The sequence below is a fragment of the Castanea sativa genome, chromosome 8 (genome assembly GCF_040712315.1).
Source record: "Castanea sativa cultivar Marrone di Chiusa Pesio chromosome 8, ASM4071231v1".
Lineage (NCBI taxonomy): Eukaryota > Viridiplantae > Streptophyta > Magnoliopsida > Fagales > Fagaceae > Castanea > Castanea sativa.
The window spans coordinates 44,364,294-44,388,540 of NC_134020.1; the positions used below are offsets into that span (position 1 = coordinate 44,364,294).

General features: G+C 32.4%; 1 protein-coding gene across 3 annotated transcripts; it reads right to left on the reverse strand.

Moving 5' to 3' along the window:
- Nucleotides 1-15,522: 15,522 nt before the first annotated feature.
- LOC142608325 (tRNA dimethylallyltransferase 2) lies at nucleotides 15,523-23,528 on the reverse strand. Of its 3 annotated transcripts, none has more exons than XM_075780079.1 (10): nucleotides 23,270-23,528; nucleotides 23,082-23,161; nucleotides 20,973-21,041; nucleotides 20,612-20,684; nucleotides 20,416-20,537; nucleotides 18,899-18,973; nucleotides 17,435-17,758; nucleotides 16,507-16,582; nucleotides 16,218-16,381; nucleotides 15,523-15,964 (listed from the first exon to the last, which is right to left on the reverse strand). In XM_075780079.1, the coding sequence occupies exons 1-10, from the start codon at nucleotides 23,505-23,507 to the stop codon at nucleotides 15,797-15,799; spliced, it is 1,389 nt and encodes a 462-aa protein (XP_075636194.1). In that variant the 5' UTR covers nucleotides 23,508-23,528; the 3' UTR covers nucleotides 15,523-15,796. The 3 variants fall into 3 exon arrangements, with proteins under 3 accessions (XP_075636194.1, XP_075636193.1, XP_075636195.1); XM_075780078.1 differs by having other exon boundaries at nucleotides 17,336-17,758; XM_075780080.1 differs by lacking the exons at nucleotides 16,218-16,381; nucleotides 16,507-16,582 and having other exon boundaries at nucleotides 17,336-17,758.
- Nucleotides 23,529-24,247: the final 719 nt, after the last annotated feature.

A 24,247-nucleotide genomic window follows, 5' to 3' on the forward strand; every position in this document is an offset into this window, starting at 1 on the left:
TTGTAAAATTCTCTAAATATAATACCTAATTCACTTCTTAATTTCTTATTAAAGACATAAAAGTTTCATTTAAAATTCTGTACATAATATTCCAAGCATTATTTATTTAATTTTTAAAATATACTAGTTTGTAACTTCTTTCATACATATGTGTATCTCTTAAAGATAATCACAATTAGATACATATTAAAAAAAAATTATCTAAGATGGATTTTGTAAATATTTGTTTTTGATTTTTTCTCAACCCTTGAAAAAATCTTATAAGAATATCATTTGATAGAGAATACAAATAATTCATTCTTGATTGTTATTATTATTTTTTAAATGGCTCGTTATTTTGTTAACGACCAATTTATATACTTCATCTTTACTTTTTAACATAATAGTGGGGGCAAGTGATCCGAGGACATTTTAAGGTCCATTGGCCTTACCTGAGGATGAACGAAGGCCAATTCATGTGTCAACGCAAGTCTAGCATGTGGGCTAAGATCTAGGAAGGATGACATTAAGACCACCTAGAATCGGACTAAGCTTAGAAAAAGAGGTCCGAGGAAAAGGGGACAAATGGGCTCGTTAGAGGAGGAGCAAATGCAACTCAGGAGAACCTTACTTAGCTTCCTGCACCAGAGAGTGAAGTACTATGGAAGACACTAGAGTCGTGCAAGCAACGAAAAAGAGAAATATCTAGGAATGTGACCATCACCACCACATTCAATACTCTGCACCAACTAGGCTGGTCACATTTATGAAGAAAAGATAATTGAACAGTGGCTTAACAACTCACAACTCTCTCTACCACCTGTATGTAGAGGGGTCCTGATGGGACAAGCAACAAAATTATTCCCTTGCGACGTACAGGTGGAAGGCTAAGATGTAATGGGAGGGCTATATAAGGAAAGGACCCCCTCTAGAAAAGGGGAGGAACATTCTGGATACAGGAGAAAGAAAACTAGAAAATCATACTGTAAAAGAATCAGCTTTGACTGTTAATGAACAACCCCTCCTGGGACCTGCCCAAGGAAGAATTTACACTTAATTTGTGCCTCTTTCATTCTTGTTAATTACGTTAGATCTATTATTTCAAAGCTTGTGATTTACTTAACATCATAATTGTACTCGGAAAACCCACTCTCTTATAAATTTATTGTGTTGGACTTGAAGTACTCGATTTCACTGTTCTAAGTGGGCTTAGGCCATCTTTCTAGTCCTTAAAATATTTTTTTTTTATGCAATAAATTTTTTTGAGAATAACTTTTGTTTTTTTTGTAATATTAAAGCCTCCTTTATAAGTTTAAATACTTCAAACATCATTCTAGATTAAAATTTCTTGAGAACCAAAGGGTTTTGAGTTGAATAATGTTAATTAGCTTTCAAATTGGCCATCTCAGTGATTTCACCTCCATTAAAAAGTTATTTTATCTTTTATCTTTTTGGGTTTTCTTCTTTTAGATGAGGAAAAAAAATACATATGGACAATTTTAACTAATTTGTTGAGAATTCATAACCAACCTCAAACTTGCTATTGTTGTTATTTTAGATATAAGACCATGTTTGGTATAATTAATGTAATAAATGTTGTAATAAAATGATTATCATGTTTGTATTAACTATTCAATTATTTGATTGCATCTTTATTAGAATGAAAAGTTATTCTTTAGTAATAGTTATTCTTTAAATTAAGGAATAACTATTCTTTTCTGAAATTACTGTAGTAGCTATTCCTTATTGCTATAACAACTTTTAAAATTAATATATTTCAAAAATATATAAACTTTCCATATATACCATATTTTACAAAATTTTCACATGTAACAACTAAACTTATGAATAAAAATAGTTATTCCATTACATTTTTTATTTCATCTTTTTTATAAAAAAAAAAACTTTTATTATAAGAATTAAAATGATTATTATTCTTAACTTAATCTTCATTCAGTAGATTAAACGTGTTTGACCTATCTCATTGGAGAGACCAACTCCTACCTACCATTTTTTTTTTTTTTTTGCCAATTCTACAAGAGAGTTTGAACTTTCCTTCTTATTAAGTAAATTATGGACCCTAGGATCCCAATGATAGTCATGTATATATCTCCTAAACATGCATTTTCATCACCAGTTGATTACTGCAAGAAGACAACATCTTAAATGTCAACCAACAAAAGTTTATCGTTATTATCATCAAACGAAGACTCTTTAATCATTATTACTAGCTAGGAACAATGGTTGCCTATCAACATTGCTAATGGGAATGCTGATATTCTGTTATCAACCTTGGGACCGATCCAATAAGTGACAAATTTGTGACCAAACAATTACTTAGTATCTGGTCCGTATGAAAAGGAAATCTTGGTGTGTGCACCAGATACTAAGTTTATTTGGTCACAAACACACCAAGATTTCCTTTTCATAGGGACCAGATACTAAGTTATTTGGTCACAAATTTGTCACTTATTGGATCGGTCTCAAGGTTGATAACAGAATATTAGCATTCCCATTATATATATATGATCCACATTATTTAAGTCACCATTTGATAGACAGTACAATCTATCAAAAAAATATCTTAGATAGTTCAAAGAATGAAAGAACTAAGTAATTTTAGGGTATGAAATTCGATTAAATGTATTTCCTGGAGCATTGTTGTCACATTTATTTAAAATTATTTTTTTATACTTGTATAATGAAAGTTACATTAAGTTTTGTTCTAAAGGCTTGAGTGAAAAAAAAAAATGAAAAGGTCTAACTCTCAGTGTACATGATAATTTTGAAAATTTTGATTTCTGAACTTGAACTCTAAATTAGAGTCCTATTAAAATCATTAAAAAGCTTGAATTTAAATTTCAAACATTTACAAATTTGATATTTTTGTGATGATTTGTGTCGAAATAAACACAAACACTAGTCGCTTATACATTTATGGTATAGTATTCCTGCACTCAAAAAAGATTAATAACTCGTGCTAATTGCTTCGCTTGTTTTTCTATACTATTTTTAATTTTTCTTGGCAGTGATTTTAAAGGTGAACAAAGAATCAGTAAAAGACAAAACTTGGGTTGATAAACCTTTGTAGTGACCTCATATCATTAAATAGAATAATAGTGAAATAAAGATTAAATTATATATTTTGTCCTTCAACTTTTAACCACTGTTTCAATATCCTTGTAGTATTTTTTTAGTATCATTTTAGTCTTTATACTTTTAAAAATGTTTGAAAACTATTCTTACATTGACACTCTGTTTGTTTTTAATAATGATATTTTTTAGAAAATGAGTTATTTTCTAAAAAGTATTTTCTATAAAACTATCTCATTTTTCAATGTTTTCTAGTAACTTTAAATGAGTTGAAAAACAACCTTTTAACTTCTCTTATTTAGCTTGCTATGAGATAGAGTTGTTTTCCAAAAAAATTTAATGAAAAAAAATCTTCAAAAATAAGTCATACTTTTTATGTTGACTAAAGATAGTTTTCCTTTGACTCATATTTTTTTATACTACCAAATATTGGAAAACAAGGAAAATTATCTTTACACAAGGTTTTCTATTGAAACAAACAAAGCGTGATTGATGGATAGAAAATGCTAATGCGTGAAATTCATGTAAATTAGGTACTGAATAGTATAAGGTCCTTAGCACATGTCAAGAAATTTAAAATAAGGGGAATAATTATTATTAAGAAAAATGCTAACTCAACCAAGAAAAAAAAAATTATGTGCTTATCGTTACACATATGAGTGAAAGTTTCACATAAAAAAAAAAATTTTAAAAAGGAGTCAGAAACTTAATATAACAAAACTTGGACTAAAATCATAGGCTTGAATTTTTTGGTTAAGTAATATTTTTATATGTTATATTAAAACCTTAATTAGAGTCTTCCCAAGTGTTCTCTCCGCAAGAAATAGAATCAGCTCTTGTGCAGCAAGGAGGCAATGGTAAATGAGCTAGTAAGGCTGGCATGTGATAACATAACTAGACCCAATCTCATATGAGGTCAGGCCATATTGACAAGCTTGTAATCTTACAATAATGAAAATCATAGCTTGGGATCAAACTAGCTGAAGTTGAATTGCAAAACGTAGTAGTGGTGGGTGTCTTCGTCACTGTTGCATATAGGGAGGTTGTTGTGCTCGACGTTATCTATGAGCTTGAGCATGTCGACATTATCAATGAGGGTTTGGCAGTGATAGCTAGTTGTAGTCGTACTTGAACGGTGTGTATCCACAAGCACAGAACTTTAAGTTAAGGAAGCAACTTTACTGTTGGTTGTTTGTGGTGGTTTCAATTAGGACTGTGCGCAATTCGGTCAGTATGGTTTTTTTTCTCAAATTTATCACCAAACCGATATATATATCGGTTTTCTCATAATTGGAAACAATGCACACAGCCTAGGAGCAGTTTTCCGACCTATGACAGTACAATTTTTTGCGGGTCAATTGAATCAGTTTGGTCGGTTTGAAATATTAAAAAAAAAGCTGTTTTCTAGACACAGTTTTCTTTGAAAATATCATCAAATTGACTAGCAATTCAACCTGCAGGGAAAGTTTTCTAATTCAAGATTGAGCTGTGAAGTTTCTTCACGAATATCGTGTAAAACGAATGGGACAAAGAACCCATAGGGTGTGAAATTTATTAGACTGATTTTGACCCTCTAGAAACTATAATACCAAGCCATTATAATTTTGTGTATGTGTGTCTTCTATGTCAAATACCAGTATGATGAGGTCTTCATAATCATCTGATATCTTGCATTCTTCCTAGTAATAGATAAAGGATAGGACTTGGGGACACAAGATGAAGAAAATGTTGCACGTGGTAGAACCTAAACAACTCAAAGCAGAATGTAATGCAACTCAGTGGACTTAGAGAATAGAGAGAGGACAAAATTGGGATAGCCCCCTTTCAGCAAAAAGTTCCAGTAAAATGCCCAATTTCTGAAACTATTTAGCGATATGCTTCTATTTTGAAATTCGATTTTATCAAAATCGAGTTTCAGTGTAAAACTCGAGTTCATAGAACTCAAGTTTTTTGAAAATTTTCAAGTGGAACTTGAGTTCCATGAACTCAAGTTCCTTGAATAGAACTCGAGTTCATGGAACTTGGAACTCGAGTTCCACAATTTTTTTTTTTTAAGTTTAATTTGTCTATAACTCGATTTTTAGAAAATCGAGTTACAAAACATGGGCATATCGTTAAATAGTTTCAGAAATTAGGCATTTTGCTAGAACTTTTAGCCAAAATAGGTATATCCCAATTTTGGCCAATAGAGAGACGAAATGAGTATTATGGTTGGGGAGCGAAACATACCGACGAACTAGTAGGGAAGTGAGCACTGAGCAGCTTTGGTGCTGCGGCAGTTGAAAAGGGGAGAGAGAGAGTTTTAAATTGAGAATTTGGAAAAGATCAATTTATATGGTGACTCAATTTTGTAACCCTAATGTAAAAAGACGTCATTTTACTGCTCTCTTTTTTTTTTTAACAGCCCAATGAAATTGCGCTATTGCACTTAGTTATAGGGGTAAAATAGTAACTTAATATATATATATATATATATGTATATAACGTATCGGTTCGGTGAAAATTTTGGTTTTCGAAGATCAATTCCGACTACATCACCACAACGGCATCGAAAAGACCCACAACCTCCGCTCGCTAGCCTTGGCTCATGCGGTCAGCCCCAGGCGTAGTGCGGTTTGTCGACTCCAGTCAGTTGCAACAATTAGATCAATCTATTGCTCACCCCTAGTTTCAACCTCTAATTCTGCAACGACTTAGTTGCTGAGGTTTTTTATTGTATAAGAACAAAATTATTTTGTTTAGAGTTTCTTAAAGGACAGGATTTGTATAAAATTAGTTGATTAGGCTTAATTTTTTTTTGTTTTACTATTGGTAATTTTTGTTATTGAGCTTCTTCTTTTTTTTTGGCTTGTATATTTTGTTTTAGATTTTAGACCTATAAATTTTTTTATAGTCACTAAAATGAGGAAAATGCTAGAACTACAAACTTTTTATAAATTGTTGATGTGATAAGTGGTTATTGGTAAATAAAAAAAATGATGTAAGTGATGGGCCCATATGTGAACTAATAAGAATTTCTTACCAAAACAATTTGTAAAAATATTGTAAAAACGGTTGCAAGTAGTATAACATTACTCTTAAAAAAATCAATGATATTGTTTAAGGGAAGTAAAATGTAATTTTATATTTCTAAAATTAGTACACACATATATATATAATAATATTTTTTTAACAAAAATTAGGGGGCGCATTTCCCCACTAGTCCAATAGTGGCTTTTCTCTGTGTATCCATCACCACATATGTGAACTCATCCAACAATGTCTCGAATCAAAGTCAAGCTCCAATTCCATATTCTTTGTCCACACCTCTAGGTTTTGGATTGTCTTACTCTTTGGACTTTGGTAATACTGGCATTCGGATGATTAGTCCATCAATTCATATTCGAATTACATTAGGGAGACAAAAATTTTCACAGCATTTTTTATAACTTGTTAATATGATAAGTTGTGATTGATACAATATCGCCCACATGAACCCACCATTTTTATTGTGTAGCAATCAAAACTAACCACATAAGTAGTGAAAAAAAAATTATGAAAAATTTGTGTCACTAAATATATTAAAAATGAAATATATCTTATACTTGATTTTTTTAAAAAATTTATAGAATATCTTATACTTGAGTTGATAATATAATATAATTTTAAAATGAAGTATTTCTTATTCTTGAGTTATGGTTTTTGTATAAAAACCCCAATTTCATTAACCAAATAAGAAGAGGAACATCTTTCCTCAATTGCTCAAAAACAGGAAGATGAAGAGGGTTTTTTCTTTTTTTATGAGACCTAAAAACACTTATGAAAAGTAACAAGTTTAGCAAAGGCATATGCTTGGGGAAAAAGTATGTCTTCTGTGCGTTCCAAAATAAGGCTGATGGGCCGTAAAAGGAGTTTGGGCTCACAATCTATTTGTATGGTGGGCTTTTGGATTTCCTACCACGGGTGGCGCTATGCTTGGCTGCCCCGTTTCCTGAGCTTCCCCTTTTTTCTTACTAACACTCCCATTTCTTCCTTAGAAATAATCAGTATTACTTTCTCTAGTCTTTCCACTCTGGAATTGCCAACTCTTCCAACTGAGTTCCCCTTGCCTATTTATAGCGAAGGTTAGTGGAGTGATCATCACCATTCCCCTGGTGGGTGGAATGAGAGGTCCAATACCTTCTCCCCTAGGTGGAGGTTTAATGTGGCAGTGGCATTGGAACTGGCTCCACCGTTAGATTTGATGCTCGGCAGGGGCGTTCCCTAGGCAATGGAAGGGAGGTCTAATACCGTTTCGCCTAAGTAGATGTTTGGTGACAGGAAGGAGAAAACGATAGTGGTGTTGGGTCCAGCCTCGCCAGTAAGTTCTGATGCTCGGTAGGGGCATGCCACAGGCTGGTTCGAGCACTCCGAGCTCAAACCCCTCGAACAGCATGTGCGCTACCATGCGTGATCAGTGTGGGGCTCTTATACGAGTTAATCTTCATGGGCCTTAGGGCGATTGGGCTTAACGGGGGGTGAGACCCATACATCTTCCATCAAACAAATGAGACTAAGGGTATATTCATTTGGAAGTGAAATAGGATGGATGAAAAACTTTGGAGAGAAAATGGGAATGTAAACTTTTTTGGAGTGTATTTGGTTGGATGGAAATGAAGGAAAATTAATGGTGTTTTCTTCCCGGATCCACCAAAAAGTTTTCTCTCCAAAATGGGGAGAAAACCAGAAGGGAGAAGCTCATGAAATGAATTTCCAAAAATACCTCTCACATTGGACTTCACCTCTAACGTGTTGGTTTTTTTTTTTTTTTTTTTTTCCCTTTGATTCTTTCTTTCTCTTTACTAACATGTTGGCTTCCTTTTTTTTCATTTTTCATTTTTTTTTTCTTTCTCTGTACTAACGGGTTGGCTTCTTTTTTTCTTTGATTTTGTCTGAATATGTTAGCTTTCTTTTTCTTTTCTTTTTTTGGTGCTCAGATATTTATTTTTTCATTAATTTTGACTGGTTTTTTTTTTTTTTTCAAAAAACAGTTTTGGGTTAACTTCTTATGCTTCTTTTTTTTTGTAAACTTTAATGAAGTGTTTATCTATACACATTTTTTTAAGTATAATATGTTACTTTTTGTTTTATTTAATATGGATATGATAATAAATTTATATAAACTTTATTTTCAATCAAACAAAAAAAAATTTTCATTCCTCTACTTTTCTACTCTCCCAACCAAACATAAGTGAGAGAAACTGAAATCTTCTCTTACATATAAGTCACGACCCACGCTTCAGTGAAACATTGGTCTCATTTGTCCAACGCGGAAAAAAGATTTTTCGTGCTTAGGAGATGTGATCGATAATCATGTATATCAAAATATCAATCTAGAAAACGAAATTTTGTGGTGAGTACAGTTACGTATAAGCTTCAAATTGAGATGTGACCCACCTGCACGTAGTGATGTAGTTGTAGGCGAACGTATGCACTTATGCAAGCACATTCTTCATCACTGTTTGTCGCATCCAAGAGACAACACTAACTAAGGGCAGGTGGGAAGCAGGGACGAAGCCAGGATTTTAAGTTAAGGGGGGCGACTTTGACCTCTAGTTTGACAACTTCTTAGTTGTAGAGGTTTTTTTTTTTAGTTTTTAATGTGTGCATTTGCTAGGTAAAGACAATTATTCTATTTAAAACTTTTTAAAGGGCAGTTGTATATTTGAGTAAAATTGGTTAATTAGACTTAATTTTTTTTAGCTTTACTATTGGTGATTTTTGTTGTTGCACAAATGTTTTTGGGCTAGTATATGTTGTTTTAGATTTTAGATCTATAAATTTTTTTAATGGCCTTTAAAATGAGAAAAGTGCTAGAAGTATATTGATGATATAGCGAGTGATTATTGATAAGTAAAAAAGTGATGCAAGTAATAAACCCAAATGCGAACCAATAAGAATTTGTACTCCAACAGTTTATAAAAATATTGTAAATAAGTTTGTATCTTTAAAGTTACTCTAAAAAAATTCAATAATATTGTTAAAAGGGGTAAAATGTAATTTTATAGAACAAAATTGCTAAAATTAATGCATATATATATATATATATAAATATTTTTTTTTAAAATTAGGGGGGGCCACTGCCCCCCTTGGTCAATGAATGCCTCCGTCACTGGTGGGAAGTGTGGGCACTTGGTGCCCAAACCGTGGCTTGGACGTGTTGTACGTACGTTCACTATCCATGACTTGCTTTGCTGTTTTCTTTGGGTTTCAGTCAAAACTCAAAAAAGATATACATATCACTGCCAAGTTCTCGGTTTCCTTTTTCCTTACCAAGTACCAACATTTCCGGCTGAAGAAAAGTATCATATACTTTGAATATAGTCCATGAGAATCAAATTAATATATTTCACATTTGAAATCCTCACTTAGAGCATTCTCATCAGTTTTCTTATAAAAAAAAGTCATTTTGACACACCAAAAGCTTACTTTATTATTTTAACACACCATTTTATCATTCACCATTTATCACATCTTCTATTCTTTGATTCTAAACGTTAAAATAATATATACAAATATTAAAATAATATATTTGTAACACAAAACTCTGCCAATATACCAAACACAAACATTGGCAGTGGCCACCACCCAACGACCAACAACCACCGCCATGACCAGTAGCCACCAACCAACAATCACTGCATGGGTTGGAGAGAGACAAATCAGTGAGAAGAGAGAGAAAATGTTGAATAAAATATTGAGAGGAGAGAGAAAAGTTTGAATAAAAAATTAGTTTTCTGATTTGGCATTTGTGTCTGTACCGTCTCATATTTGAGACGATACTGTAGCACGTTGCAAAATTTTGAAACATTTGAAACACCTCATGAACCTTGAATAATGGTGTTTGGTGTGCCAAATGCCAAATATTTGGCATTTGGCACACATGATGATAGTACTCTTATACAGCCATCTTTATCCATATGTTCAGATATTTCTATTTCATACAATATGCTTTCAATTTATAATATTTATTTTATGATAATTGCTCTTATTATAGGTTAAAACACAATTAAATTTTTATTCGAGTAAAGAGACTTTATTAATTAATACGTCCCTATTCATTTCTGCCAAACTTTTTTTTTTTTACACAACGCCTACAGTCTATGGTTTGTGTATCCCCATTTATTTGAGGGTTTTTTCTTTTTTTCCTATATTGTGGACCACAAAAATGAGAAACCAATGCACTATGTTGGAAATAGAAGACTCACTTTCAGACAAATCATTCAGCCTAGTTTATCCATATATCAGATATTCCTATTCATGGGATATGATTTCAACTTATAATATTTATTTCATGATAATTGTTCTTATTATTAGGTTAAAAACAATTAATTTTTAGTTCGAAGGCAAAAGACTTTATTAATTAATATGTTTCTATTCATTATTGCCAAATTTTTTTATTTTTACACAATATCTACAGCTTATGGTTTGTGTATCCTCATTTATCTGGGGTATTTTTTTTTCCCCATATTGTGGACCACAAGAATGAGAAACCAGCACACTATGTTGGAAATAGAAGACGATCACTTGTTCACCAAAAAAATAGAACACTCACTTTAACACAAATCAGGAAGTCAAGGTCATTCCATTCCATATATTCATGTGCTCGTTTGTTTTAAATTTCAACGTGGGACAACATTTAGTGTGAGTTGTACTAATCAAAACCCACATGTTTTTATGGTCTAGGTGTCTGGGACCAGTTTAGCCCAAGCCACGACAAAGTGACCTTTTAGGTAGGCTCTAGGGCACAATAATAAGCCATATATTAATATATAATTGAGAATTTCATAATGGAACGGGTACAAAACGTGAATGGAGTGGCACTTCAAGACATTAGGGTTTTCTTTATAAATAAATAAATAAAAATTAAAAGTGTAAGGCAGAACTAATATTGAGTTTCAACATATTAACTGGCACCAGATCAAAAGGCAATACAAACAAAAAATACTTTTCAATATAATTGATTTTTTTATTTATAAAAAAATGGTTAGAGAAGCGACCAACTTGATTTTTCTACTCGGACGCAATGATAATAGTCTCTAACCACTTCTGAGCTAAAACCCCATTTTAATGAAATATAAAAAGGTATTAACATGACCCTAGTGAGAGAGAGAAGTGATTCAAACCCAAGATTTTCTGCATCATGCTCACTTAAGGCCGTAGGCCTCAGGTACTACTAGTAATAGTATCATACTATAGGGCCACCAATTATGTCGGTGATATGGTTGATTGTCGGTGTCATTCGGATAAATATTCTTTAATCATCACGTGAAAAAGTGCACTTTGGTAAAATATTTTCTTATTGAGTTGGAGATTTGTTATGTATCAAGTCATGGGTCAGAGTCACAAACAATTCCATTTCATTTATCACGGGGAAGTACGTGGCTATAAATTTTTTATATATATATATATATATATATATATATATATATATATTCTTTAATCATCACATGAAAAAGTGCACTTTGGTAAAATATTTTCTTATTGAGTTGGAGATTTGTTTTGTATCAAGTCATGGGTCAGAGTCACAAACAATTCCCTTGCATTTATCACGGGGAAGTACATGGCTGTAAATTACACACACACGTGGCTACATATAAACAAATCAAAATAGTCCAAACATTAATTAGTCCTTATTAAATTTTAAGATTACAGGCCATTTGTTTAAAGTTATTTTTATCTTCTAGTCAATCTAGTTTATTTTATTTTAATTTTACAGTCAATTTAGTCCTTATTATTAATTCATTAACAGAATACATAATTAATTAAGTGCACAGTTGACATATTTGAAATGTAGGTGGCTTATAAAATAATGTTAAAAAGTTTTAATTATCATCATTTTAAATAGAAAAAACCACATCAGAAGAAAAAAATTGAACCGATGATTTCTAAGTCAAAAGAAATGAATTCTTTTAAAATAAAACCTCAAAAGTTTCTATTATTTTCTTTCATTTTCTCTCGATCCAAACATACTCAAACAAAGAGGAATTGGCTGGAAAATGAACCAAACCCACAATCAATAAAACTCAAATACAACACACAAAATGAAACAGAGCATTTATATATCAGATCAGATGCAATAAAAACCAAAAGATAAACTAGATCTAGAACATAAATGAGATCCAAAGCAAAGCAAGAATATCTAAACGAAAATGACCCTGGATCCACTATCACAATGACAAAACAAAACAAAATGAAAAAGTTCACCTGTCCCCACCATTGGTTAAAATTTTCATGCAGGATAGATTTTTAGTTCCAAGCCTTGAAGTGATAGCATAGCATAAGGTTGGTTCGAGTCAAGTAATAATGTTTTCCACTATCTAAACCACAATTATTTTTTTGATAACCGTCTAAACCATAATTAAGTCCTTCGTAGACTGAGATTAAACATGAATAACATGTGACTAGGTGTCTGTTTAGGACTTTGGGTACCTCAGTTTCCATTGGTTTGTTTGTCAAAATATATAAATTTTGGTAATATTTATGTTTAATGTATGATAACAATTAAAAGTTAGTTTATTTTTTGAAAAAAATTAAAATTGATTTTTTTTTTTTAAATCTGAGACAAAAAAGAAAAAGAAAAAATTTTGTCTTTATCCAAACGTACACCAACAAAGAATTCACTTAATTCATAATTTGATATTATGTTAATTTACTTTCTGAAAATAAAGTTCTTACTTTAATTTGATTGAGAAATTTAGGTGGCTTGTCTCAAGAAATATTCAAATTGTAGAATGAATAATTAAGGGTGGGATCTTTTTTTTTTTTTTTTGGAATTAGTTATTTACACGCTTTTTTTATTTATTATTCATATGCATATTTACTTTGATTCTCAACATGTGTGTCCATATATATATGAGAATATCTCAGTTAAAAGAGGAAAAAAAACACCTATATACTTTGATTGTCACCTACAAAACGTACAGGCAAGTAAGGACAAGATTGACTTTAAAAGTGTGAGTTTGGATAGCACGTTTTCAGTGCGTCTGTGTTTTTTTCTATAGGTCACATGCACTGTTTACGAAACCCGCAAATAAGAAAAAATACAAATCTAACTTTAAAATTGGGTTCCACGACACTATTCATACCTTTAAAAATTATTTTGCTATACTGTTTTCAGTTTTCAATTTTTAGCAATAAGCAGTATCCAAACAAAAACATATTGAAGTACAACTACTAAAAAATCATCATTTACAGGATTAAAAGTAGAATTAATCACAAAATTCAAAATGTATGTGGAGACAAATGGACTCCAATATGCTAACTTTTCACATATTCAAATGAGGGTGTGGCTTGTGTCCAGTGGAAGTTTCCACTGGACACGTTGGACACGTGTCCGAATCTGAACGTGTCCAGTGGAAATTTCCACTGGACAGAGGCCTTACCCTTCAAATGAAAACTGGAAGTGTCATATACTACATCATCATCATCATCATCATCATCATCATTATACGTGGTTGGAGTTAGGACACCAACTAAGACACTATTTGCCAATAATACCATATTGATCTGTTATATATTATTAGAATAGAACAATGGTTCTATCAAATCACAATATAGATTTCAAGAGTCTAGTATTTTTTTTAATGAATAAGGATAATTATATAGATAGAGAATAAATAAGGTGAGGAAAAAAAACTCAAGACAAAAGAGAAGAAATAGAAATGAGTCCATCCTAATTAACAAAAAATATAAAGAATTCTAGCCGATGAGAGAACTTAATACAACTTTGACATTTAGGAGATAAGGAACAATGAACGATGGAAGAGACAAGTGAATGTTCTGCAAAGTATCGATAACTCCTTTGGAATCTCCTTCAAAAAGAACATAGTAATACATGTGGAAGACGTCTAGTTTGATGGCTTGAAGTGCAGCTTGCGTTTCTTCAAGAGTTGGATGAGAGGGAGGGAACAAATTTGAGTGAACATATAAACTATCTCCAAATTCATTTCTCCCAACAACAGCAATAATGGTGGCATGAGCCTAATTGTCACAACAAAATTTATTTTAATCCAACTAGATTGAAGAGGAACTATTTCTAGGTCACGCTTACTAAGTGAGATGTCCAAAGTCTCTGAGCTATTATATGTTCTGAATAAGCCTTGTAATTTGCAAATATTGTTTTTGATCTATTAATGAGAGGAGTGTAGTGTTGAATCCCTCACTTGTTATTTGTTATAAAAATTAGATTTCCAAAAACAATCACCATATAATTATTTCTAAAAAAGACTTGTATTCTTATAAATATCCTAGAAAATATAACCCTTGCTTGAAATATAGAGTTCATAATTTTCTTTGAGAATATTTTAAACTATCCCCTCCACAATCCACATCTCAAAATAAAATACATAAAAACCTTAACAAGAAGAAACACTGCAACGTTTAAACCTCAAAATTTTAGAATTGACTATAAATTCTCACCTAATTAATTACAAACAAATCTCAAAAAAAAATTTTATTTTAGAATTGACTATATATTCTCACCAAATTAATTACAATCAATCACATGTATTCCTATACCATTCTATAATATCCAAAACCATACTTTAAATCCTTACTCCTCTTTTCTTTTCTTTTTAATTAACATGTATTTTTAAAGCTTCTACTAATATTATTGTAGGTCTTACTTGCTCTTTTCATTTCCTTGTCTTCTAATCAAATCATTTCAAACCCTTTAAATAAAGAGAGGATCGTGTCAACTACACTGAACCAGTGTGGTCGATACCGTACCGGTACCGGCCAATGCACCGATACCGGTACACTTTTATATTGTACCGAACAAAATACCGGCCACATACCGGCCAATTTCGAGCAATACCGGCCGGTACAAAAATAAAAGCTTTTTTTTTTTTTTAGTTTTGTAATTTTTGAATTATTGTAAAGGTATAATGGTAACTTATTTATATTAACTTCTTAGTATTATTTGTTTTCTTAGTATGCAATGAACAACTAAGCTTTCTATTTTTTATATTGTGTTTTTTTTTTTTCTTTTATTTGATACTAAAGTCTAAAATTATGAATAATTTGTTCTGAATTGAGATAATATTTTATAATAAACTTTTATATTTACTATAATATAAGTGAAATATTATATGTTTATAAATATGGTTCTAGATATTTTGGTGTGTGTATATATAAAATAGCAATAAACCCGAAACGGTACACCGGTATTAACCGGTATCCGAAATATATCGTACCAGTGACCAAATCGATACAGCCTCCGATACGGTATTGACTTCCTTGCACTGAACTCCCGTTATATGGAAGTTAAAAGAGGTTAGCAAGCAAACCTTTAATAAAATTAAAATATTGAAAAAAGCATAATTATTTAGTCAGATCACTTCTTCTTTTTTTGAGAATGAGTCAAAACACTTTTTTGAACATTAAAAATCTAAAAAGATTCAAATAAAACGGTGTACGATTCACGGTATCTTATGGTTAATACTTTAAACCCTTTTTTTCAAAATCCCATTTTTCTTTCATAACAAACCATCGATATCATACCTAACCAATATTCCACATGATTCAACAACTAACAGTTCAACCTTTGGCTTTATATCTATGATTAATTGATTATAAATAACAATTTCAAACCTTACACATGGAGGTAGTTCTTTTTCAACCACAAATGGACAAACAGATTAAGAGAAATTGGATACCTCCGGTCTCCCACAACTAAGTAAATATTGAATGTTTCTAGCTACAGTCAGGATATTGATGTTGATATTGATGTTGATGTTGATGTTGTTTGTTGTTGCTCCAGTAAGTAAAATCCTTGAGACTTCCTCAGCCGGGAAATACGTTTTCGATGCCCACGGCCTTGTTTGTGTTGTTCCCATTCATGTACCCCTCTAAGTACCCTATTCCCACAAGCCTGCAAATGTAAAATTCATTAGCATACTAAAGCCACGAGAAACACAGTATATAAAATAAAAAGGCTAAATAAGAGTAAACGGGAACAATATCCTAGATAGTCTCACATAATGCTGACAATACCATCACCAACAAAGCCTGTCCCAAAACTTTTGGAGTTGGCTTAGCTATGAATCTTTAACAGACTAATTGGTATCGACCACAACCATTCTATTCCATCTAAAATCATAATCTTTGTCTCACAAAATGCCAACCTGACATATATATTGAGTCCATAAGTCCCTCTGGATTAGTTTCGGTCCCATGTTATTTGGAGCCTCCAAATCAGGCATTGAGCTGGCATTCTTGTTAAGGAAAGATCTAATAATTTTTTCTGCAGGTTCGACTACGTGCAAAGCCCATGAGTCATCTGATTTGCCTAGAATATGAGATGTTGAGCACATTAAGCTTGATTCAGTATTTTTTTTTTTTTTTTTATATAACTATTAAAATTGATTCAGTATATGGGGCAGAATAAACCAAAAAGGAGAATAAAAGACATACATGATATGGATTCTGTTGAATCAACATAATGTATGTTCCACCCAAACAATGTTTGCAGCCGATTTATCCTCCTTTTCTGAACAAAAACAAATTGTATTACAAAAGGCTTCACCGTTGTATAACTAATATTAATTACATGCAAATAAATTCAGGACAGGCACTTATGCAGCCCATCAGTTCTTCTTCTTCTTCTTCTTCTTTTCTTTGGTAACTACTAATAAATAAATATATAAATGGTCTAAACAAAGTATCCACAGGGATCTACAGTTATAGATTTGATGAGTAGTTTTGGGGATTAAAAACTTGAAACTCAAATTTCTTGCCTAAAACATGTGCTCATATATTAAGGATGAGAAAGTTAATTCACAACTGCTAAAATTCTAAGAGAGAACTTAAAAAAATCTGAAGAACAATTACAACTGGGCAAAACACCACAATCAACACCTTTAAATAAGAAAGAGTGAGTTGATTTAAATTGAAAGAACAAAAAAAAGTAGGGGAAGACAAAAAATAACATTAATAAAAGTAGTAAAAAATGATGTGTTAGTTAAGAAAGTAACAGAAAGTAAAACTTTGTTGTTGTTGTATTTAGGAACAATCAAATAGTTTAATCAATAATCCAGGACTTGATTGCTATAAATGTCAATACTTCATGATCTATATAATACCAGAATAAGTTCCGACCAATTTTGGAATGAAAGTGTCACATGTTATAAAACTTAGTAAGTGCAAATCTAATTTTTATTCTCTTTTTTCTTTTTTTCTTTTTTGGGTGGGGCAGGGGTGTGCAAGTCTATGAATTTATGAAACTCTTCCAAAATCTACTTACTTGACGACGAACAAGTCTTCGGGTGTTCAATTTCATTCTATCAATGGCTTCTTTTAGCAGAATTTTAGGTTGGTTGTCACCAATGGTATCCAAGATTACCTGAATATTCTCTTTCAACATCTTATTACCCTTGTTTATAGATCTCAGGGACAAAGACCCTTCAGTGGAATCACTTTCTTCATCACATCTGCCTTCTAAAAAATAATCTCTCAGAAAATTTTCAAACTCCCGAACACCAATGGCTTGTCGCAGACCTCTAGTGTAATCTGCATTTGGATTGTAAATGTCAAAGACTTCATTAAGTAATCCAGCTTCTATCATGCAATCAACTCTTTGTTCCACATATTGGTCCAGTACAGGGAGAGAAGCATCCACGCATATAAAACAGCAATTGTATCTAAAATTATTGACTTGACCCCAATTCTGCCCTGACACATGTAACATTTTAACATAAATTAAACACATGTACGTTATATCCATTTCACATCTCATTATAAGGAAAGTGAAGGGGGGGTAGATCCTGATGGCTACTGGAACTAATCAAACTGCAAAATTCAAAAGTAGAATAAACTTTTATAAATCTGGAAACATAAATTCCACAGAAACAATAAGTGAAGAATAAGTAAAAAGCATAAGCATCTTGTTATATATTGCATTTCAACACTCATTTGCATTTTCATACTATCTTAGTATCCATTAGACCATGTGTTTGGGACTAGCCTATAGGCTAGCTTTTTGCTTTTTAGCTTTTATGTACTGCTTTTTAAAACCTTACTTTTTCTTACTTTTTCTCACTTTTTCGAAGTACAAGCATACTTTAGAACATTTTCAGCAAAAAGATAAATAAACTGTTTCCAAACAGACAAAGCTGAGGAAATACTTGGTGCATAACAGCAAGTGTATAACAATTAGCATACACAGTGCAAAAAGGCTCCAGCTTCCATGAGTCTTGAGAGCTGGTTGATACACAACCTGACCCACAATTAGCTCATAGACAAGCAGAGAAAAAACTTGATACATCATTACATAGAGATGTCTTAGCTCTTGAGGGCACCAAAACCTAACTCAACTAAGCCTTAAATTCCAATTAACCTCATATACTAACTAGGGGAAGCCACATATATTATTTTCTGCTATTCTATGCTTGTCTAAAATTATAATCTCTGCCACCTTCCTATTTAAGTTATTCATCTCCTTTACTTCTGGTTCCACCCATGTTATTTCAGGCATCCATCTATCTTTTTTCACACTCTATCAATTTGTAAAGAATCGATTCATTACCAGTGACTAAATTTTCCCTATTATCCTACTGCAATCCTCCTTCCTCTAGGTTTGGGACCAGCAGTGTACAAAATATAGGACCCAAAGCACTGTCACAGCCAGAGTTAATGGGCATCAAAACTAAAGATCAAGGAAGAAAAACAAAGAAGTACAAGAAATAGCTGCTCTCTGTTGCAAAATATAAAGCCTGTTCCAGAACCACAACAGCATCCAATAAGGGTAAAAGACGTCAAAGTTCTTTAATGTGAGACAATTATGACCAAATAAATATTAATTACAAACCTTGGCTGTCTTTTCCTGAAAAAGTTTGCTTGGGGGCACACCAGAACGGGAGTAAAGATTGAGATATTGACTAATCTGCAAGAGATGCAATCAAAACTGAAGTCATCCAAACATTGTCATTAGATAGATTTGTCATAAATGAATTAAAATCTTTAAAGGGAAAAAAAAAGAAAAAAAAAAAAAGCAGGCATGTCATTCTCTTGGAAGGATCGCACACAAATATATGTCGTAAGTTTTGGCATCAATTATTAGTACTGGTGAGAAGAATTGCAGAAAAGCATATATTTATCTGAATGCAGAAGCTATATACAATAGGATAATAATCAACATCAAGCCACTGCTTTAAAAAATGAAATCCTAATGAGTAACAATGATTAAAAAACCTGTTGCAACCTTACATCAACAGTCAAGATTTTTAAGGGATAAGAGGAGGTTTTTCGTTTGGGGGGGTGGAGAGTTGGGTGACATTAAAAAAGTTCCATCTTCTCAGCAACCACATAAAATAGAAGGCTTCAAAAGACAATCATAATAACAAAAACTTTTGAAGAATAAGTTACATACATCTCTACTTCCATGTCATGTCAATTACTCTTTCCTTTTTTTGTTTCCTGATTTCAGATTTCAATAACAACTTCCTCAAACTAACAAACTGTTGATGGATGGACTCACCCAAAGGGCATAATTTTAATAATAATAATTAATACCATAACATAATTTTTTTTTTGATAAATAATCAGAAAGCTTTTATAAATGAAAGAAAGAAAGTCATACAAGAAGTTCATGATGATGAACAACAAGAGAAAAGCTACTAGGAAACTAAGCTAAGAGAGGACAAAAACACAGAGAGAGAAGAGCAATTAGTAAACCCCCAACATCGAGACCACTCTAAGAGACTACGCTGGCATAAAAGATTTAGCTCAATACCATAACATAATTAAAATTATCAGCACCAGTGAAGTACTTCATACGATCAGAGAGGCCAATGAATGTATAAATCAAAGACAATGATGCAAAGTAAAAATGATAAACAAATAACTCTATAAACAGAAAAGATGCATAATTTTCACACATCAATTCCTAACAAAAGTATATATGCAAATATGTTGAAATGCAAAGTACATAACCCAGAAAGAGTAATATGCAAATCCTTTGCAGACTCCAACTTGGGGCTATCGTGACGAAGTTGATCAAGACAGGACTCTCAAGCTACTAGGCCTGGCCTTGGCCATGCCTTAATTTTGAAGAGGCAAGCTGCCCGGTTTACTGCCAAAAGCTACAAACCATTCTTACTTATAAGTATTACAGAACTAGTAAGGCGTGTTTATAATTCCTGAGTTATTTCTGTTCTTCACTATAAAATTTGATTTCATAAAGACTCAAGGAAGAAAGGAGTTGTTAGAAATGGAAACAATATCAACTACAGCCAACAACACAAGTACACAACAGAAAGTATATTATAAGTGCACCCTTGCTTATATATTACAAGGAAAGAACACATAATAAGCTGCCACCCTTACTTTTCTATGGTTATTTGGATGGATTCTGTTTGCTGCAACAGGATCAATGTCCTTAAGATGGTCATAACTATAGTCAGAACTGTCTCTCCCAAAATCCAGCTCTTTATCTGTCTGCTCATCTCCTGTTAAATTATAATGAATGTCAGATGTATTTAAGGCAAGTGTAGAATTTAAAAGGTATAGAATAGCTAATTACCAAGAGGGCCACTTAAACAGCCTTCATCCATATCTTCTGCTGAATCATCTAAGAGGAATGCACTTACAAGAGCCTGGATACAGTCAATAACAACCCCCCCCCCCCCCCAAAACAAAAACAAGAGAGAGAGAGAGAGAGGGACAAAAAAATTAGGATAAAATAAGGATGCAGTGACAGTTTGTAAGCTTGTAACATGAAAATTGGAAGAGAAATCTCTTGAGTTTAATAGATTAATGAAGATCATTTGCTCCATATAAAAATTTACATACATAGTGCAAGTTCAAGAAATTTACACTAATTATTTCTGGTACAAAGTTTTATCTTCTTTACCATTAAAGGCAAGAATGAAACAAACTCCTACCTGGATATAGTAATTTGTACCCCCAACAATGACCGGCATGCAGTTGCGAAGCAATATGTCATTGATGAGCTGAAAATCCAAATGCCAAGTCAAATTCAGAATTACATCAAAGGGCAGTATGTAATTATAATACAATGTCTTAATTACCACATTCAGATCATTATTGATCATATTAATAACATAAAAACTCAAGTCAACAAAAATTATAAAGCAATGAACAAGAATAAAATATAAGTTTATAAAGAGAGAAAAAAATTATCAATAGTATCAATACACGATGAACGGCTAAAGGAAGACAAAATGTCAACAAAAACAGGCTTCTAGAGCAAAACACAGCACTTTTTTCGTAGGAATTAAAATATGTGAGGAAAGAACCAACAAAAAAAAAAGGCCAAATCCATTCAATGCCTATCATGATGTAGGAAAAAATCTAAAAAGGGATTGAGAATCAACAAATAGAAGTGTGCATTCAACCCAAACCTGACCCAATGCCTTGGGTCAGTTTTTCATAGGTTGATGAGTTGGGTTGGGTTGGGTTGTAGATTTTTTCTGAAGCTCGGGTTTGTTAGGATTGGGTTGGAAAAGTTTTCAACCCAAGTAACCCACTCCAACCCATGATTTTGAGAATTTGTTACTTTGACATATTTTGAGACTTACTTTTTTATAAAATTGAAATATTAGGCTCAATTGATTAAATTTTAATACCTTTTTGAAAAATGTGCTTTAATAATTGAGTTAAAACTCAATTATTTATCAAGTTGGAGATTTTCAACCCAATGTGGTCCAGTTGGGTAGAAAAATGACCCAACCTAACCCAACCCAACCCATGCACACCGCTATCAACCAAAAAAAATAAACCTAGAAATCAATACCTAAGCTTGCTTGGAATTAGCACCAAGTAGGATAGGAAACCCAAAAATCAAAACCAAGGCATTGGAAATTTTCAATAATAGGGAAGGCTTGTTCTTTTTTAGAAACCAAGTAATGCAGGAGCATAACTAGAAGTTGTTACAACATTTTATTTTAGATTTTAAATGGATAATTTCAAATTGTAACATAGTTATTTGATTAGTATTGGATTAGTATTTGAGATTGTTTAGAATTATCGGATTAGTATTTGAGATTGTTTAGAATTATCGGATTAGTATTTGAGATTGTTTAGGTATATCGGATTAGTATTGGAGATTGTATAGGATTTGTTTAGGAGAGTTTATCCTTATCATTGTGATTCTTGGAAGTGGCATATAAAGCTTCAGATGATTTCTTATGTATTTTCAAACTATGATTATTATTTTTTCAGATTATTTGCAAAAATTGCATTGCGTTTGTTTGGTGGTGAATCCAAACACCTTAGGTGAGAAGCCTAAGGTTCTACTGCAGGACTAATCTAGGTGAGAAGCCTAGGTTGTCCTGCATCACCAAGGCATTGAAATATCAAGAACCTCCGTCTTAGAAAGATCAAGTCTTCGATAATTGATTGGGTAGAATTGAAAATTGATGTAAAACAGAATTCTCAAAGGGGATTGAGACTCAACAAAGAACAGAAAAATAAAATAAGCCTATGAATCAGCATATAGGCTTAGCGAGATAGACAACCTAGGAATCAGCACCAAGGTATTGAAAAAAAATTTCAGTGGGATTTCAACAATTCATTCATCATAATCTTGTATGATTTCATATTATCACACGTCTCATAAAATGTTGAAAATGCATACTTTCTATAAACTCTTCCTTCAATGCAATGAAGAAAGAAAACATTGCATTGAATATCAATTCAAATTAATCAAATCCAAAACCCCAAAAACTGCAATAACAGAACAGATTGATACCCGGTATTAACACAAGGAGAGCTTACTTATGATTACAAGTTACCAATAAAGGAGAGTCACAAATATCATACATCACCAACATGGGTTTCCCAAATACATAACTTGGGTCAGAAGGTATAATAGGAACAAGAAACACAAGAGGCTAAAAATCCATAGCAAGACTATCACTTGAAGCATATAAAACTAGTTTATGACACCATTTTTATTTGTAAGTGACTAAAACCTTCAAAACGCAAATTTGATAACACAAACAAGACAACAAAGTGGGTAACTAACTTACAGGAATAACAGAATCCCTGAAATCCTTAGCAGTGAATTCCAGGTTTGGGCTTATGGTCCCCAAAAGATGATGTGGCACCCCTACAATTGCAATGTAAAAAATTCATAATTTACTTTCAAAAACACACACACACACACACACACGCAGTGTAATAAAAAATGCAAGAGAGTGAGAAAAAAGAGACAGACCCTTTTGATCATTGAGTGAGACCTTGTTGGTGAGGACATCAAGGCCATGGTAGACCTGCATGGAATCAGCGTTGATGATCTCAATGGGGAAATGGGTGGCTAAATCAATGGCTAGCCTTGACTTCCCTGAGCCTGTGGGACCCATTATCACCACCACCTTTGCCTTCTCTTCCTCATTGCCATTGCTAGGGTTTGGAGCTCCCTCACCCTGTGTCTCTGTTTCAACAGCACTGTCCATCTCTCTCTCTCTCTCTATTGCGCGCTCTATTCGTTGGGCCTAAGATATATATAGTGTCACCATGGGCTCTCCCTGGGTTCTGGACCTATATATTTGTTAGTGGGCCTAAGCTATACATAGTATTACCATGGGCTTTCCATGGGTTTTGGGCCTTGTGGCTTCTAATATGAATTCGTGGCCTTTTGTGTTCAGCTTTTTCGTCTAAACATATACTTTAACCTACTTTCAAAAAAAAAAAAAAAATCAAATAAGTCGATACTAAACACATATTTATGAATATAGTTGATTATGCTTGTTATTGTTTACTAGTGTTGAGTTGTCATTTTTTAATGTTGTATGTTGGTTTTATTCCGTGCTAATTTCTTTATAATTACATGCATATTATCATTTATTCTTGTATTTTGTAGGATTTAATGTAATTGGGTTGGCCTTAAAATTTCATGAAAATCAATTGGAACGATGGTACATTTCACATTTAAAGTTTAGCCTAATAATTTTGCACTAACGACATAGTATATTTTCAACTTTAGTCTTGTTATGTGTACACATTGTATTGATTGTGGTTGAAATCTAGACTTCTATGAATGTTTGTGTAAATGCGTATTAGGGTTGCACTTCAATTGTGTTTAATCTAAAATTAATCAAGCCATAATTGAAATTTTGGGTCTAAATTAGTACCTAATTTATTAGGCCACTTGCAATTTCAACTAGGAATGAGTGATGCTAGAAAGACTATAAAT

Coding starts and splice junctions, on each gene's coding strand:
- LOC142608325 (XM_075780078.1), bottom strand. CDS start 23,507: ATGGACAGTGCTGTTGAAACAGAGACACAGGGTGAGGGAGCTCCAAAC. Junction 23,162..23,269: donor CTCACTCAATGATCAAAAGG/GTCTGTCTCTTT, acceptor TTGCAATTGTAG/GGGTGCCACATCATCTTTTG. Junction 20,538..20,611: donor CTGTTTAAGTGGCCCTCTTG/GTAATTAGCTAT, acceptor ATAATTTAACAG/GAGATGAGCAGACAGATAAA.